This window comes from Neoarius graeffei, chromosome 11 (genome assembly GCF_027579695.1).
Source record: "Neoarius graeffei isolate fNeoGra1 chromosome 11, fNeoGra1.pri, whole genome shotgun sequence".
In the NCBI taxonomy this organism is placed as follows: Eukaryota; Metazoa; Chordata; class Actinopteri; order Siluriformes; family Ariidae; genus Neoarius; species Neoarius graeffei.
The window spans coordinates 63437970-63452526 of NC_083579.1; the positions used below are offsets into that span (position 1 = coordinate 63437970).

Genomic DNA, 14557 nt, shown 5'->3' on the forward strand with positions numbered 1-14557 from the left:
AGTGCATCCGCGACGAAAACGAGACGGATACGGTCTAATGTAAACACCACCTAAATTGACCGTAGGTGTGAATGTGAGTGTGAATGGTTGTCTGTGTGTCAGCCCTGTGATGACCTGGCGACTTGTCCAGGGTGTACCCCGCCTTTCGCCCGTAGTCAGCTGGGATAGGCTCCAGCTTGCCTGCGACCCTGTAGAACAGGATAAAGCGGCTAGAGGTAATGAGAGGAGACATGTAGTTGCCAATTTGTTAGATACACCAAGCTCATACATCCATTTTATCAGGTAAACCTCCCTATTTGCACTTTGTAGAAATGAAATTACTCACTATAGCCCATCTATTGCTATGCACACTTTGTCACCTGCTCTCTAAAACTGCCATCTGTGGAAAGGAACTACCAAAGGGCTAGATAATTTGGATGAGGAACCCTTTTTGTAGAGGTGCAGTGGTGTTTCTGCCTCCTGGATATGATCCCAAGGTCACATGTGAGGAATTTTGCATGATGTTCTCGTGTTCATGTTCTCCAGTTTACTCCCACCAGTAACATGCCAATAGGGCTGCTGACTCTAAACCGCTTCGAGGTGTGCGTCTTAACATTCGTCTTCTTCAGTCAGATCAAAAGCAAATGGCACTAACTACAGGTCTGAGTGCGGTCCAGTCACTCAGACCACTGGCGGAGAAAGTCTGCCTGCATTACAGTTGTAGTGTAAATGGCAACGATTCGTAATGTGTCCATGACAACATCAAACGGCTGTGTAGTCACTGGTATTTCCAGATTTTATTTTGATGCAGAATGGGACTACTTATGAACTATCCAGCCACACTGTTGCGACATACAACAGCTTTTCAGCTTGGGCTTTTTGCATATTTAACAATTCAGTGTTTCCCCTACCGTTATATGCCCCCCCCCCCCACACACACACACGTTTTAAGGTCCGAAAAAAATCATAAGTGCAGTTCTATTGTAAAGATTGTTCTAAAATAGATGTAAAGACTTAAACATGATTCTTTTTAACTGTTTGTTCAGGTCCAAATGTTCTGTAATAAGTGCCGCGGGGAGGGGTCCTGCAGGTGACCATCCTCATCCAGCATCCCCAAGCAAAAAAAAAAGTAAACTTAGGGGAAATACTGTAATTATTCGCCAAAGGCAAAGTGAATATTGGTGAATAATAACCAAGACGAAGTCAAGGTTACTATACACAGACGCTATGATGGAATTGTCCTGTGTTCTCATCAGCGGGATCATCAGTTGATCTGCCACCTGTCTTGGGGAGTTTCGGCCCTCTTATGATCAAGATTCCCTCGAGGTGGGGGGGGCCAGCGGTGCAAAAACAAGGGCATCACTTCTAGCTCAAGGTTATTATACACCGATATTCACTAAACCTGAGGTGGATAATTGTTTTAGTATAAATACACAGATGATTGATTAAAAAAATAATACTTATTGTTTCAAATTTCAATAGCGGCATGCAAATGTAATGCGTGCAGACTTGTCACTTATCTATGCTGACTCACATAAAATGCTTTATTTTGAAATCTCATCTCATTTATCTCTAGCCGCTTTATCCTGTCCTACAGGGTCGCAGGCAAGCTGGAGCCTATCCCAGCTGACTACGGGCGAGAGGCGGGGTACACCCTGGACAAGTCGCCAGGTCATCACAGGGCTGACACATAGACACAGACAACCATTCACACTCACATTCACACCTACGGTCAATTTAGAGTCACCAGTTAACCTAACCTGCATGTCTTTGGACTGTGGGGGAAACCGGAGCACCCGGAGGAAACCCACGCGGACACGGGGAGAACATGCAAACTCCGCACAGAAAGGCCCTCGCCGGCCCCGGGGCTCGAACCCGGACCTTCTTGCTGTGAGGCGACAGTGCTAACCACTACACCACCGTGCCGCCTAAAATAAATCACAATTCCACCTTACTTTTGAATAGTTTTAGACCAAACTTCGTAGCATCTTTAGTGCTTTTAGGAACAGCATTTTCTTTCACAATTTGTAATTCTTCCTCACTTGCAGTGAAGAAGCGATTGGCAGCCATTTTGCTGAGTTGGAGCTTTCGACTAAACAAAATATTATGACTCCGTTGGACTGAATTGCTATATTAAAGCTGTATAATGCACAAAATGGTCATAATGTACACAAATCAGTCTCCAGGCATGAGCTGGAAACTCTTGTATGCTGGTTTTGAAGTGACATCAGGTTGATTTTTGCTAGGTTTGCAACCATGCGATGTGAAGATGCATGAAAACACCATGCATGTACATCTGTCTTATTTTTCTCACTACCTGAAATGGTTGTTTATACCAAGTTTGAACAGGATCTATGTGTGATGAGACTTTTTAGGGTGCCAGGACTTAGAATAGGCTACAGGTCATCGTGATCCAAACCTATGACAAATTTTGCATAGTAGCAGTCAGTAAGGCAGCTGGGCCATAGAAGGTTCACGCTGCATGCTGCACGCTACACGCTACACGTTCACGTGAAGAACCGGACCCTGGGCCATTAAACTTCATGCTTGGATGTTCACGTGTTGCGTCTGTTCTACTTTGACCGAGTAACCAACAATATGGACTCTTCGGATGACGACGATTGCCTCATTCTGCTTTTACTGAGACAGAGGAAGAGAAAAAGGAACAGAATTTGGAGCCGAGAACACTTCCTTCTGAGAGAAACCTGTGGTGAATTTCACCGAACATTCTATAATCTACTTGACAATCCCGATGAAGAACTATTTTTCAATTATACCGTCTCGTCTCGTCTCGTCTCGTCTTCTTCCGCTTTATCCGGGACCGGGTCGCGGAGGCAGCAGTCTAAGCAGGGAAGCCCAAACTTCCCTTTCCCCAGACACCTCGGCCAGCTCCTCGGGAAGAACACCGAGGCGTTCCCAGGCCAGCCGAGAGACATAGTCCCTCCAGCGTGTCCTGGGTCTTCCCCGGGGCCTCCTCCCGGGGGGACATGCCTGGAACACCTCCCCAGGGAGGCGTCCAGGAGGCATCCGAAAAAGATGCCCGAGCCACCTCAGCTGATTCCTCTCGATGTGGAGCAGCAGCGGCTCTACTCCGAGCTCCTCCCGAGTGACTGTGCTTCTCACCCTATCTCTAAGGGAGCGCCCAGCCACCCTGCGAAGGAAACTCATTTCGGCCGCTTGTATCCGCGATCTTGTCCTTTCGGTCATTACCCAAAGCTCATGACCATAGGTGAGAGTCGGAACGTAGATCGACCGGTAAATTGAGAGCTTCGCCTTTTGGCTCAGCTCCTTCTTCACCACAACGGACCGGTAAAGCGACCGCATCACTGCGGAGGCTGCACCGATCCGCCTGTCGATCTCACGCTCCATCCTTCCCTCACTCGTGAACAAGATCCCGAGATACTTAAACTCCTCCACTTGAGGCAGAACTTCTCCACCAACCTGGAGAGGGCAAGCCACCCTTTTCCGGTCGAGAACCATGGCCTCGGACTTGGAGGTGCTGATTCTCATCCCAGCCGCTTCACACTCGACTGCAAACCGCCCCAGTGCATGCTGAAGGTCCTGGTTTGAAGAAGCCAACAGGACAACATCATCCGCAAAAAGCAGAGATGAAATCCTGTGGTTCCCAAACAGGATTCCTTCTGGCCCCTGGCTGCGCCTAGAAATTCTGTCCATAAAAATTATGAACAGAACCGGTGACAAAGGGCAGCCCTGCCGGAGTCCAACATGCACTGGGAACAGGTCTGACTTACTGCCGGCAATGCGAACCAGACTCCTGCTCCGTTCGTACAGGGACCGGACAGCCCTTAGCAAAGAGCCCCGAACCCCATACTCCCGAAGCACCCCCCACAGAATACTACGGGGGACACGGTCGAATGCCTTCTCCAGATCCACAAAGCACATGTGGACTGGTTGGGCAAACTCCCATGAACCCTCGAGCACCCTATGAAGGGTATAGAGCTGGTCCAGTGTTCCGCGACCAGGACGAAAACCGCATTGTTCCTCCTGGATCCGAGGTTCGACTATTGGTCGAATTCTCCTCTCCAGTACCCTGGAGTAAACCTTCCCTGGGAGGCTGAGAAGTGTGATTCCCCTATAATTGGGGCACACTCTCCGGTCCCCTTTCTTAAAAAGAGGGACCACCACCCCAGTCTGCCACTCCAGAGGCACTGTCCCTGACCGCCACGCGATGTTGCAGAGGCGTGTCAACCAAGACAGCCCCACAACATCCAGAGACTTGAGATACTCAGGGCGGATCTCATCCACCCCCGGTGCCTTGCCACCGAGGAGCTTGCAAACCACCTCAGTGACTTCAGCTTGGGTAATGGACGAGTCCACCTCTGAGTCATCAGCCTCAGTCTCCTCAGTGGAAGACATGACGGTGGGATTGAGGAGATCCTCAAAGTATTCCTTCCACCGCCCGACAATGTCCCCAGTTGAGGTCAACAGCTCCCCACCCGCACTGTAAACAGTGTTGGCAGAGTACTGCTTCCCCCTCCTGAGGCGCCGGACGGTTTGCCAGAATTTCTTCGAGGCCGACCGATAGTCCTTCTCCATGGCCTCCCCGAACTCCTCCCAGTTCCGAGTTTTTGCTTCCGCAACTGCCCGAGCTGCAGCACGCCTGGCCTGCCGATACCCGTCAGCTGCCTCGGGAGTCCTGGAGGTTAACATGGCCCGATAGGACTCCTTCTTCAGCTTGACGGCATCCCTTACTTCTGGTGTCCACCATCGGGTTCGGGGATTGCCGCCACGACAGGCACCGGAGACCTTGCGGCCACAGCTCCGAACAGCTGCGTCCACAATGGAGGTAGAGAACATGGTCCACTCAGACTCAATGTCCCCCGCCTCCCTCGGAAGCTGGGAAAAGCTCTCCTGGAGGTGGGAGTTAAAGACCTCCCCGACAGAGTGCTCGGCCAGACGTTCCCAGCAGACCCTCACCATACGTTTGGGCCTGCCAGGTCTGTCCAGCTTCCTCCTCCGCCAGCGGATCCAACTCACCACCAGGTGGTGATCAGTTGACAGCTCAGCCCCTCTCTTCACCCGAGTGTCCAAGACATAGGGCCGGAGATCAGATGAAACGACTACAAAGTCTATCATTGACCTCCGACCTAAGGTGTCCTGGTGCCACGTGCACTTATGGACACCCCTATGCTCGAACATGGTGTTCGTTATGGACAAACCGTGACTAGCACAGAAGTCCAATAACAAAACACCACTCGGGTTCAGATCGGGGAGGCCGTTCCTCCCAACCACGCCCCTCCAGGTGTCACTGTCATCTCCCACGTGAGCATTGAAGTCCCCCAGTAACACAATGGAGTCCCCAGTCTGAGCACTCCTCAGTACCTCTCCCAGGGACTCCAAGAAGGCCGGATACTCTATACTGCTATTTGGGCCATAGGCACAAACAACAGCAAGAGCCCTCTCCCCAATCCGAAGGCGCAGCGAGGCGACCCTCTCGTTCACTGGGGTAAACTCCAACACATGGCGGCTGAGCTGGGGAGCTATAAGCAAGCCCACACCAGCCCGCCGCCGCTCACCACGGGCGACTCCAGAGAAGTGGAGAGTCCAGCCCCTCTCGAGGAGCTGGGTTCCAGAGCCCAAGCTGTGCGTGGAGGTGAGCCCGACTATCTCTAGCCGGTACCTCTCAACCTCCCGCACAAGCTCAGGCTCTTTCCCCCCCAGCGAAGTGACATTCCATGTCCCAACAGCCAGCCGCTGTGTCCGGGGATCAGGTCGTCGAGGCCCCTGCCTTCGACTGCCACCCAATCCACATTGCACCAGTCCCCTACTGCTACCTCTGTGGGTGGTGAATTATACCATTCACCATGCAATTATACCATTCAATTATATTTTTTCTGAAGTTTTCCCCTGAAAGCATAGAGTTATCTCCCTAGACCCGTTCTGATTGGCTGGCGCGGCGGTGACCGCATGCATTGACTGGAATTTCCATCTTCACGCCTAGAAAAAAGTCTGCATGTTCATTTCTCGCTTCACGCGTGAAGTGTGCAGCGTGCAACGTGAACGCCGTTCTATGGCCCAGAGCAAGTCATGCTACGTTTGTCCACTTTTCTTTGCACGCGTGCAGCATGCAGCGTGCAGCGTGAACCTTCTATGGCCCAGCTGCCTAACATACCTGCCAACCTTGAAAAAATTTTGAGTACAATTTTACAATTTCATGAGTAACCCCCCGCGTCAACCTCACCCCAACCCAGCGCACATGCGCCCCCACAGACCACAACCAGCAGACCAAAAACACTTTCAATCCAGTTTTATTGATTGACCTTGGGAACATAGTCCAGTTTTGTAAAACACTCCTATTGATAGACTTTGGGAAACTGTTACTGATGGCTCTTGGGAACTTCCTTCCGTTTTGAAAAGCACAACAAACATTAAATACATGTGCAAATAAAGAAATGAAATTAAACCAGAGCCACTCTTTCAAAATAAATAACACAAATTAATACAGTATGTAAAAAAAGGCACTTTCAACACAAAACGTGGTATGCACAAATTTCCCATGCAATAGGTTTAGACTTTTGCATTTTTTAACATGTTGGAAGTATATTGCATTATACAGTAAAAATATTGCATTATACAGTACACTGCAGTATTTTGTAGTATGCCTTTTTCATGTGCAAACTATTGCATTTGCATTCGAAATATTGCATTTACTGCAGTAATACTGTATAAAAAAAAGCATTTGATACTGCAGTACCACGCAGGTTTTTTCATAAGAGGGATGACCAATTTTCGACTTCACATCATCTGCAAACATTCTCGGCTACCATTGACAGAAGTTACCGACTGCCCTTAAGATATACAACACGCTACGTTTTGTTGAGCACATCAATAAAGTGGTACTTATCATAGTGATTGAATGAGAACGCGAGAGGAATTGTAATCAGGTTTCATTGGTTACCGCATCGAATATGCAACCTCGAGTGATGGCTTCCAAGTTAAATGAAGAACTAGCCTGTACTGTTGGTGTTGTAAATGCACAAAATAACGGCTAGGAAGCTCTTGAGTACACGTGAAACACAACCGTTTCTGTTACAAATGTAAAAACGACGTCTCTAACCGACGTTTCAATCCCCGACTCGCTCTAGCCACCTGGCTGCACCGCTGCACTCAAGTCAGAGACGCGAGGGGGTGAAGAGGGCAGAGCCACACGCTCTGGAAGAGGGGCGGGGGGGATTGGGCAAAGCGTTCCATTCTGGCTTTGAGTTTTCTCACAGATCAGCGATATCAACTTCAGCGAGAACTTGACTGAAATGAGAGTTCGGCCTATATGCGTACTTTTTAATGTGAAAACGTAGTCGTACAATGAGGTAAAAATTCGTAGCGGCTACGCAAGATGCGTACAGGTTGGCAGGTACGCAGTAACTGTATACATACCTACCAGGGAGGTGAATGATAAAGTGGCCAGTGAGTGTAGATATACAGTGGTGCTTGAAAGTTTGTGAACCCTTTAGAATTTTCTATATTTCTGCATAAATATGACCTAAAACATGATCAGATTTTCACACAAGTCCTAAAAGTAGATACAGAGAACCCAGTTAAACAAATGAGACAAAAATATTATACATGGTCATTTATTTATTGAGGAAAATTATCCAATATTACATATCTGTGAGTGGCACAATTATGTGAACCTTTGCTTTCAGTATCTGGTGTGACCCTCTTGTGCAGCAATAACTGCAACTAAATGTATCTGGTAACTGTTGATCCATCCTGCACACCGGCTTGGAGGAATTTTAGCCCATTCCTCCATACAGAACAGCTTCAACTCTGGGACGTTGGTGGGTTTCCTCACATGAACTGCTCGCTTCAGGTCCTTCCACAACATTTCGATTGGATTAAGGTCAGAACTTTGACTTGGCCATTCCAAAATGTTAACTTTCTTCTTCTATAACCATTCTTTGGTAGAACGACTTGTGTGCTTAGGGACGTTGTCTTGCTGCATGACCCACCTTCTCTTGAGATTCAGTTCAAGTACAGATGTCCTGACACTTTCCTTTAGAATTCACTGGTATAATTCAGAATTCATTGTTCCATCAATGATGGCAAGCCGTCCTGGCCCAGATGCAGCAAAACAGGCCCAAACCATGATACTACCACCACCATGTTTCACAGATGGGATAAGGTTCTTATGCTGGAATGCAGTGTTTTCCTTTCTCCAAACATAACGCTTCTCATTTAGACCAAAAAGTTCTATTTTGGTCTCATCCATTCACAAAACATTTTTCCAATAGCCTTCTGGCTTGTCCACGTGATCTTTAGCAAACTGCAGACGAGCAGCAATGTTCTTTTTGGAGAGCAGTGGATTTCTCCTTGCAACCCTGCCATGCACACCATTGTTGTTCAGTGTTCTCCTGATGGTGGACTCATGAACATTAACATTACCCAATGCGATAGAGGCCTTCGGTTGCTTAGTAGTTGCCCTGGGGTCCTTTGTGACCTCGCCAACTATTACACACCTTGCTCTTGGAGTGATCTTTGTTGGTCGACCACTCCTGGGGAGGGTAACAATGGTCTTGAATTTCTTCCATTTGTACACAATCTGTCTGACTGTGGATTGGTGGAGTCCAAACTCTTTAGAGATGGTTTTGTAACCTTTTCCAGCCTGATGAGCATCAACAACGCTTTTTCTGAGGTTCTCAGAAATCTCCTTTGTTCGTGCCATGATACACTTCCATAAACATGTGTTGTGAAGATCAGACTTTGATAGATCCCTGTTCTTTAAATAAAACAGGGAGCCCACTCACACCTGATTGTCATCCCATTGATTGAAAACACCTGACTCTAATTTCACCTTCAAATTAACTGCTAATCCTAGAGGTTCACATACTTTTGCCACTCACAGATATGTAATATTGGATCATTTTCTCAATAAATAAATGACCAAGTATAATATTTTGTCTCATTTGTTTAACTGGGTTCTCTTTATCTACTTTTAGGACTTGTGTGAAAATCTGATGATGTTTTAGGTCATATTTATGCAGAAATATAGAAAAGTCTAAAGGGTTCACAAACTTTCAAGCACCACTGTATGGTACAGGAGGTGTAAGAAAAAAACGAGTGCACACTGAAGGTTTCCTTCTTCCTCTGTAGAATGGGCAGTGCTCTGCTATCCAGATTTGATCTGGTATTTATTCTTCTGGACACTCCCAACGAGGACCATGACCACATGCTGTCAGAACACGTCATGGCTATGCGTGCAGGGAGGAAAGGCATGATTAGTGGTTTGACAGCCACCAGGGGCTGCACACTGGAGTCCAACATATCCATTCTGGAAATTCCCTCAGACAAGCCTCTATCAGACAGACTGAAGGTAACTGATTGTGTTGGTTTGCAAAGCCATTTATTTTGTCACTGTTGTGGACGTATTCCTGAAAATATTTGAGAATTTATTCTCAGGTTCTTCCTGGAGAGACATTTGACCCAATTCCATACCAGCTGCTGCGGAAGTATGTAGGCTACGCCCGGCATTATGTGCACCCCAGTCTCTCAGTCGAAGCTGCTCAGGTCCTACAGGACTTCTACCTGGAACTGCGCAAGCAGAACCAGTCAGCTGACAGCACCCCAATCACAACTCGCCAGCTCGAGTCCCTCATCCGGCTCACCGAGGTAACTGCCTGACGCACAGATCTTCTTTTGAGCTTATTCTAATTACTTCTCTTAGAACAGCTCAAGCCAATGCAAGAGCCTTCATTGTTTTGCTTCTGGTTTCCAGGCAAGGGCACGTCTTGAGCTTCGAGAAAAAGCGACTCAAAGTGATGCAGAGGACGTAGTAGAGATCATGAAACACAGGTAACAAACACCATCATAAAAGGTTTTGTGCTAAAATTCAGATTTTTTTTTTTCTTGCAATGTTGGCACTTCTGAACATAAACCAATCTCTCAGCTTAAAGCTCTGTTCTCTTAAATAGTAAAGTTAAATGTAATTTGTTTTTTTTTTTGAAAAGTCTGACGGATACCTACTCGGACGAATTTGGCCGGCTGGATTTTGACCGATCTCAGCTCGGGTCTGGGATGAGCAACAGATCGAAAGTCAAGAAGTTTGTTGCTGCTTTGAACCAAATCTCTGAGCGCACCCACAAAACCTTGTTTGAATTTCAGGACCTGCGACAGCTGGCGAAAGACCTCCAAGTTCAGGTAAAGATTTATTATTATTATAGGGTGGCACGGTGGTGTAGTGGTTAGCGCTGTCGCCTCACAGCAAGAAGGTCCGGGTTCGAGCCCCGTGGCTGGCAAGGGCCTTTCTGTGTGGAGTTTGCATGTTCTCCCCGTGTCCGCGTGGGTTTCCTCCGGGTGCTCCGGTTTCCCCCACAGTCCAAAGACATGCAGGTTAGGTTAACTGGTGACTCTAAATTGAGCGTAGGTGTGAATGTGAGTGTGAATGGTTGTCTGTGTCTATGTGTCAGCCCTGTGATGACCTGGCGACTTGTCCAGGGTGTACCCCGCCTTTCGCCCGTAGTCAGCTGGGATAGGCTCCAGCTTGCCTGTGACCCTGTAGAAGGATAAAGCGGCTAGAGATGATGAGATGAGAGCAGTAGCCACATGCACCCATAGAGTACTTATTTTTACATTGTGCACAGTACAGCTCCCTTAAAAAGTGAATTCATTCTTTTATATACACAATATTTTTCAGGTCGTTGATTTTGAAGGCTTTATCAGCGCACTCAACGAGCAAGGCTACCTGCTAAAAAAAGGACACAGAACGTACCAGCTGCAAACCATATGAATGAAACCGTCTTTCAATACTTTTGATACTGTTTTTATCCATTCTTGTTCTCTGTAGGTATCTTGTTTTACTACGTATGTTTACAGATACATATTTATAAAAATGTTTTAATCTATTTGAGAACTCATTGTATAGTATATTCTGACATATATAAATTATTTATGGATATACACTCAGTGGCTCCTTTATCAAGTACACCCAACACTCTGACCATTTTATTAGATACATGTACTATACAGGTACAGTTTGCAGGTCCAGGATTACTGATTGCAGCCACTCTGTTTTTGTGCAGTTCGTCAGCCCTATCTGTTATGTCCAGGGAAAACAGATAGAAGTCACTACAGCAGTGACGCATGGTTTTGTGTATGTTGCTGGTATGAGTGGATCAGGTGCAGCAATGCTGGTGGGATTTTTGACCGCTTTGTCACTGCTCGGTTGAGAATAGTCTAACTAATAAATAAATATTCATCCACCAGTGGAGCAGTAGTTATTAACACACTCTGATTGAAAGGATTAACTGTACACCAACCCAGTCGTAGTGTCTAATAAAGTTGCTAGTAAGTATAGTGTTTAAAACTGCTGCAATGCTTCTACGTCTGACCTGCTTTACCAGTCTCATGTACAGTACATCACCATGTCCGTGTCAATACTGTACCAAATATAGTCCCCTTCCCAAATAATATCTGGTCAGTATGGTCCCTTTCAATTGGTAGACAGGTAGAAAGGGTCTGACAAATTGATCTTAGCAAGAGCTAGGCAACAGCTCAGGTTTATAATCCTGATATTGGAGTATCCCCTGTCCTGCATATAGTGCTTTTCCCTGCTTTAACTTCCATTTCAATTCAGGACGGGCTGCTAAATAGCTGATAAGGTGTGTTAGTGTAGGAAATGCACTAAAATGTCTAAGACAGGGGGAACTCCAGGACCAGGGCTGGAAACCTGTGGGTTACAATCAGCAATTTTAAAGTTTACAATGTGGTCAATGTGGTAGGTGTAGCTTTAAAAATGGACCAACATTATTTTGTTCCAATATTCCATGTTACTGCAAAATAAATAAAGAAAGAAAATTGTCATGGATACTGCCCTTTCTGTCTCTTGTGTGTGTATCGATCTATCTATCTCTGGCCACTTTAATAGGAACTTGTTTTTGATTCTTGATCTTGGCTGCAGGAGTGGGACCCAATGTGATCATCTGCTGTTGCATGCTGAGATGCTTTTCTGCTCACCACGGTTGTAAAGAGTGATTATACGAGTTACTATATCTTGGCAGCTCGAACCAATCTGGCCATTTTCCTCTGACCTCTTATCAACAAGGCGTTTCCACCCACTAAACTGTCGCTCACTCAATTTTTTTTTTTGTACCATTTTGTGTAAACTCTAGAGACTGTTGTGTGTGAAAACCCCAGGAAATCAGTAGTTTCCGAAAGGCTCAAACCAACACCCATGCCATGGTGAAAGTCACACTTTTTTTTTTTTTGAGATCACATCACATTTTTTTCCCCATTCTGATGTTTGAAGTGAACATTAACTGAAGCTCTTGATTTGTATCTGCATGATTTTATGCATTGTGCTACTGTCAAGGGATTGGCTGATTTAGAGAACTGCATAAAACCGTGGTGTAGTGGTTAGCACGGTCGCCTCGCAGCAAGAAGGTTTCGGGTTCGAACCCAGCGGCTGGCAAGGGCCTTTCTGTGTGGAGTTTGCATGTTGTCTGCATGGGTTTCCTCCGGGTGCTCCGGTTTCCCCCACAATCCAAAAACACATGCAGTTAGGTTAATATGGGACGGCCTTGGGCTGAGGTGCCCTTGAGCGAGGCGCATACATGTCAACCTATACGGAATGTCCGTATTTTATACGGATTTGATTCAATAAACGTAGTATACGGGCATACAAATAAAGTTATATGGATTCTTTAAAAAAAACTTCAGTATTTATTTAGAGCTATAATCAATTCCCACGATGATAAGAGTGCGTAACATTTACAAACGTACTGTACACCACAGAAAGCACAAACAGCCAGTAAAGAGTCTTATGAAATCGTGCTTTATCTTGTGGTAGCGAGACTTCATTCCACTTCTGATCATGCGCACACCGCATTGCGAGAATCCCGCCAACCGGGAAGTAACATTTTGTTTGAAACGCGTATTTCCACCTGAGCGACTTTCACTAGCGACTGAAAAGATTCTGAATGGGCACTCCGGCAAGATCAACACAGACACTTGCTGTGACATACAGCCTCGTGAAGTATTGGTGCAGAGTGCTAAAAAAGCTGTCATGGAGTACAATTCAGAACATTAGAGTGACACTTTGTGTTTTTGTCAAACATTGGAGCTTTGTATTCATTCTGAAAGTTTGTTATTAATATTGAATAAAAAGTAACTTGGGTATATCATTGTTAATTATCATTCAAATTTTAGGTAAATTATTTTAATTTGCATCGTATAAGGATTTTATAAGGGAAATACGGATTTTGGAGGTTGGTTATACAGGTTTGATTGACTGACCAAAGGTTGACATGTATGGAGGCGCCTAACTCCCAACTGCTCCCTGGGCGCTGTTAGTGTGGCTGCCCACTGCTTCAGATGGGTTAAATGCAGAGAGGAAATTTCACAAGTGTGTGATGAATAAAGTTGTTCTTTCTTTTAAAACAGCAGGTGGATATGGAGCCAATTTAGTGCCAAAATGTTCACACAATACTTTTGAAATATCAAACAAAAATGACAAATCAAAATACAAAAAAAGTCAATTTTTTTTAGACTGGCAAACAAATTATTCGTGTAATCGTGCAGAATATCAGTCTATTACTCTTCAGAAACCTTTTATTTTTGTTCCGTGTCTTTCTCAGTTTTGTTTGACGTGATTTATTTTGGTTGCGATTCCAGCTTTCTTGTTTGCGCTCCCTGACTTTTTGCTTGCAGTTTTGGCACAAACTTCACGTGTGGGTGGGCTGTCCAGGAATGCATTCCCATTGGCTAACTTGTGTTTGACTGACAGCTACGCTCAGCCATTCCCTACTCGGATTCTGGCGGACTGTTTGACGAGTGACCGATCCATTGAGGGTAAACAAGGATCGAGTGGACTTCAGTGGCTACTATGATATTGAATTAATTCAACAAAGTGTAAATTCAATATCATAGTCGCCACTGAAGTCCACTCGATCCTTGTTTACCCTCAATGGATCGGTCACTCGTCAAACAGTCCGCCAGAATCCGAGTAGGGAATGGCTGAGCGTAGCTGTCAGTCAAACACAAGTTAGCCAATGGGAATGCATTCCTGGACAGCCCACCCACACGTGAAGTTTGTGCCAAAACTGCAAGCAAAAAGTCAGGGAGCGCAAACGAGAAAGCTGAAATCGCAACCAAAATATACTAAGTAACTTTAAAAACGCACAATGGAATTCAACACATCACTTTAGATCCATGCATATATTTGAAATTTATGATATTGTATGTAATGCACACACATCTTGAAACATCGATAAAGTACATTTATTGTCAAACTCAAGAATTAATTCACAATAAAAAAATTCAAAGTGACAGTTGGTCCATGTTCGGACCGTCATGCTGGAGATTCTGGGTCTGTGTCGTCCAGGGGTCTCAGCAGCAGTGACTGAGGGTGTCAGGAATCTGTCACGGAGGTGAGCTAGCCTGATGTGCTGATCCTGAACTGGCGTCGTGACTCGAGGCTGACCAGGGCGTGGACGATCCCTGGTGTTCCCTGTCTGTCTGTAACGCTGACTCAAACAGGAAATGGTCGAATGATGAACACCGAAGTGCCGAGCGACCTCTGTCTGTGTACTTCCGGCACACAACATCCCGATGGCCTGTTCGCGTT

At 46.0% G+C, this 14557-nt stretch overlaps 1 protein-coding gene across 1 annotated transcript in view; it reads left to right on the forward strand.

Annotated features, from left to right (window-relative positions):
* Positions 1-11807, forward strand: part of mcm8 (minichromosome maintenance 8 homologous recombination repair factor) — a 34794-nt gene extending 22987 nt beyond the window's left edge. Inside the window, exons 15-19 of the mRNA XM_060934559.1 lie at positions 9091-9310; positions 9397-9606; positions 9713-9789; positions 9945-10134; positions 10631-11807. Coding sequence (XP_060790542.1) covers positions 9091-9310; positions 9397-9606; positions 9713-9789; positions 9945-10134; positions 10631-10723 — 790 coding nt within the window. The 3' untranslated portion in view covers positions 10724-11807. The remainder of the gene's footprint in view (positions 1-9090; positions 9311-9396; positions 9607-9712; positions 9790-9944; positions 10135-10630) is intronic.
* Positions 11808-14557: the final 2750 nt, after the last annotated feature.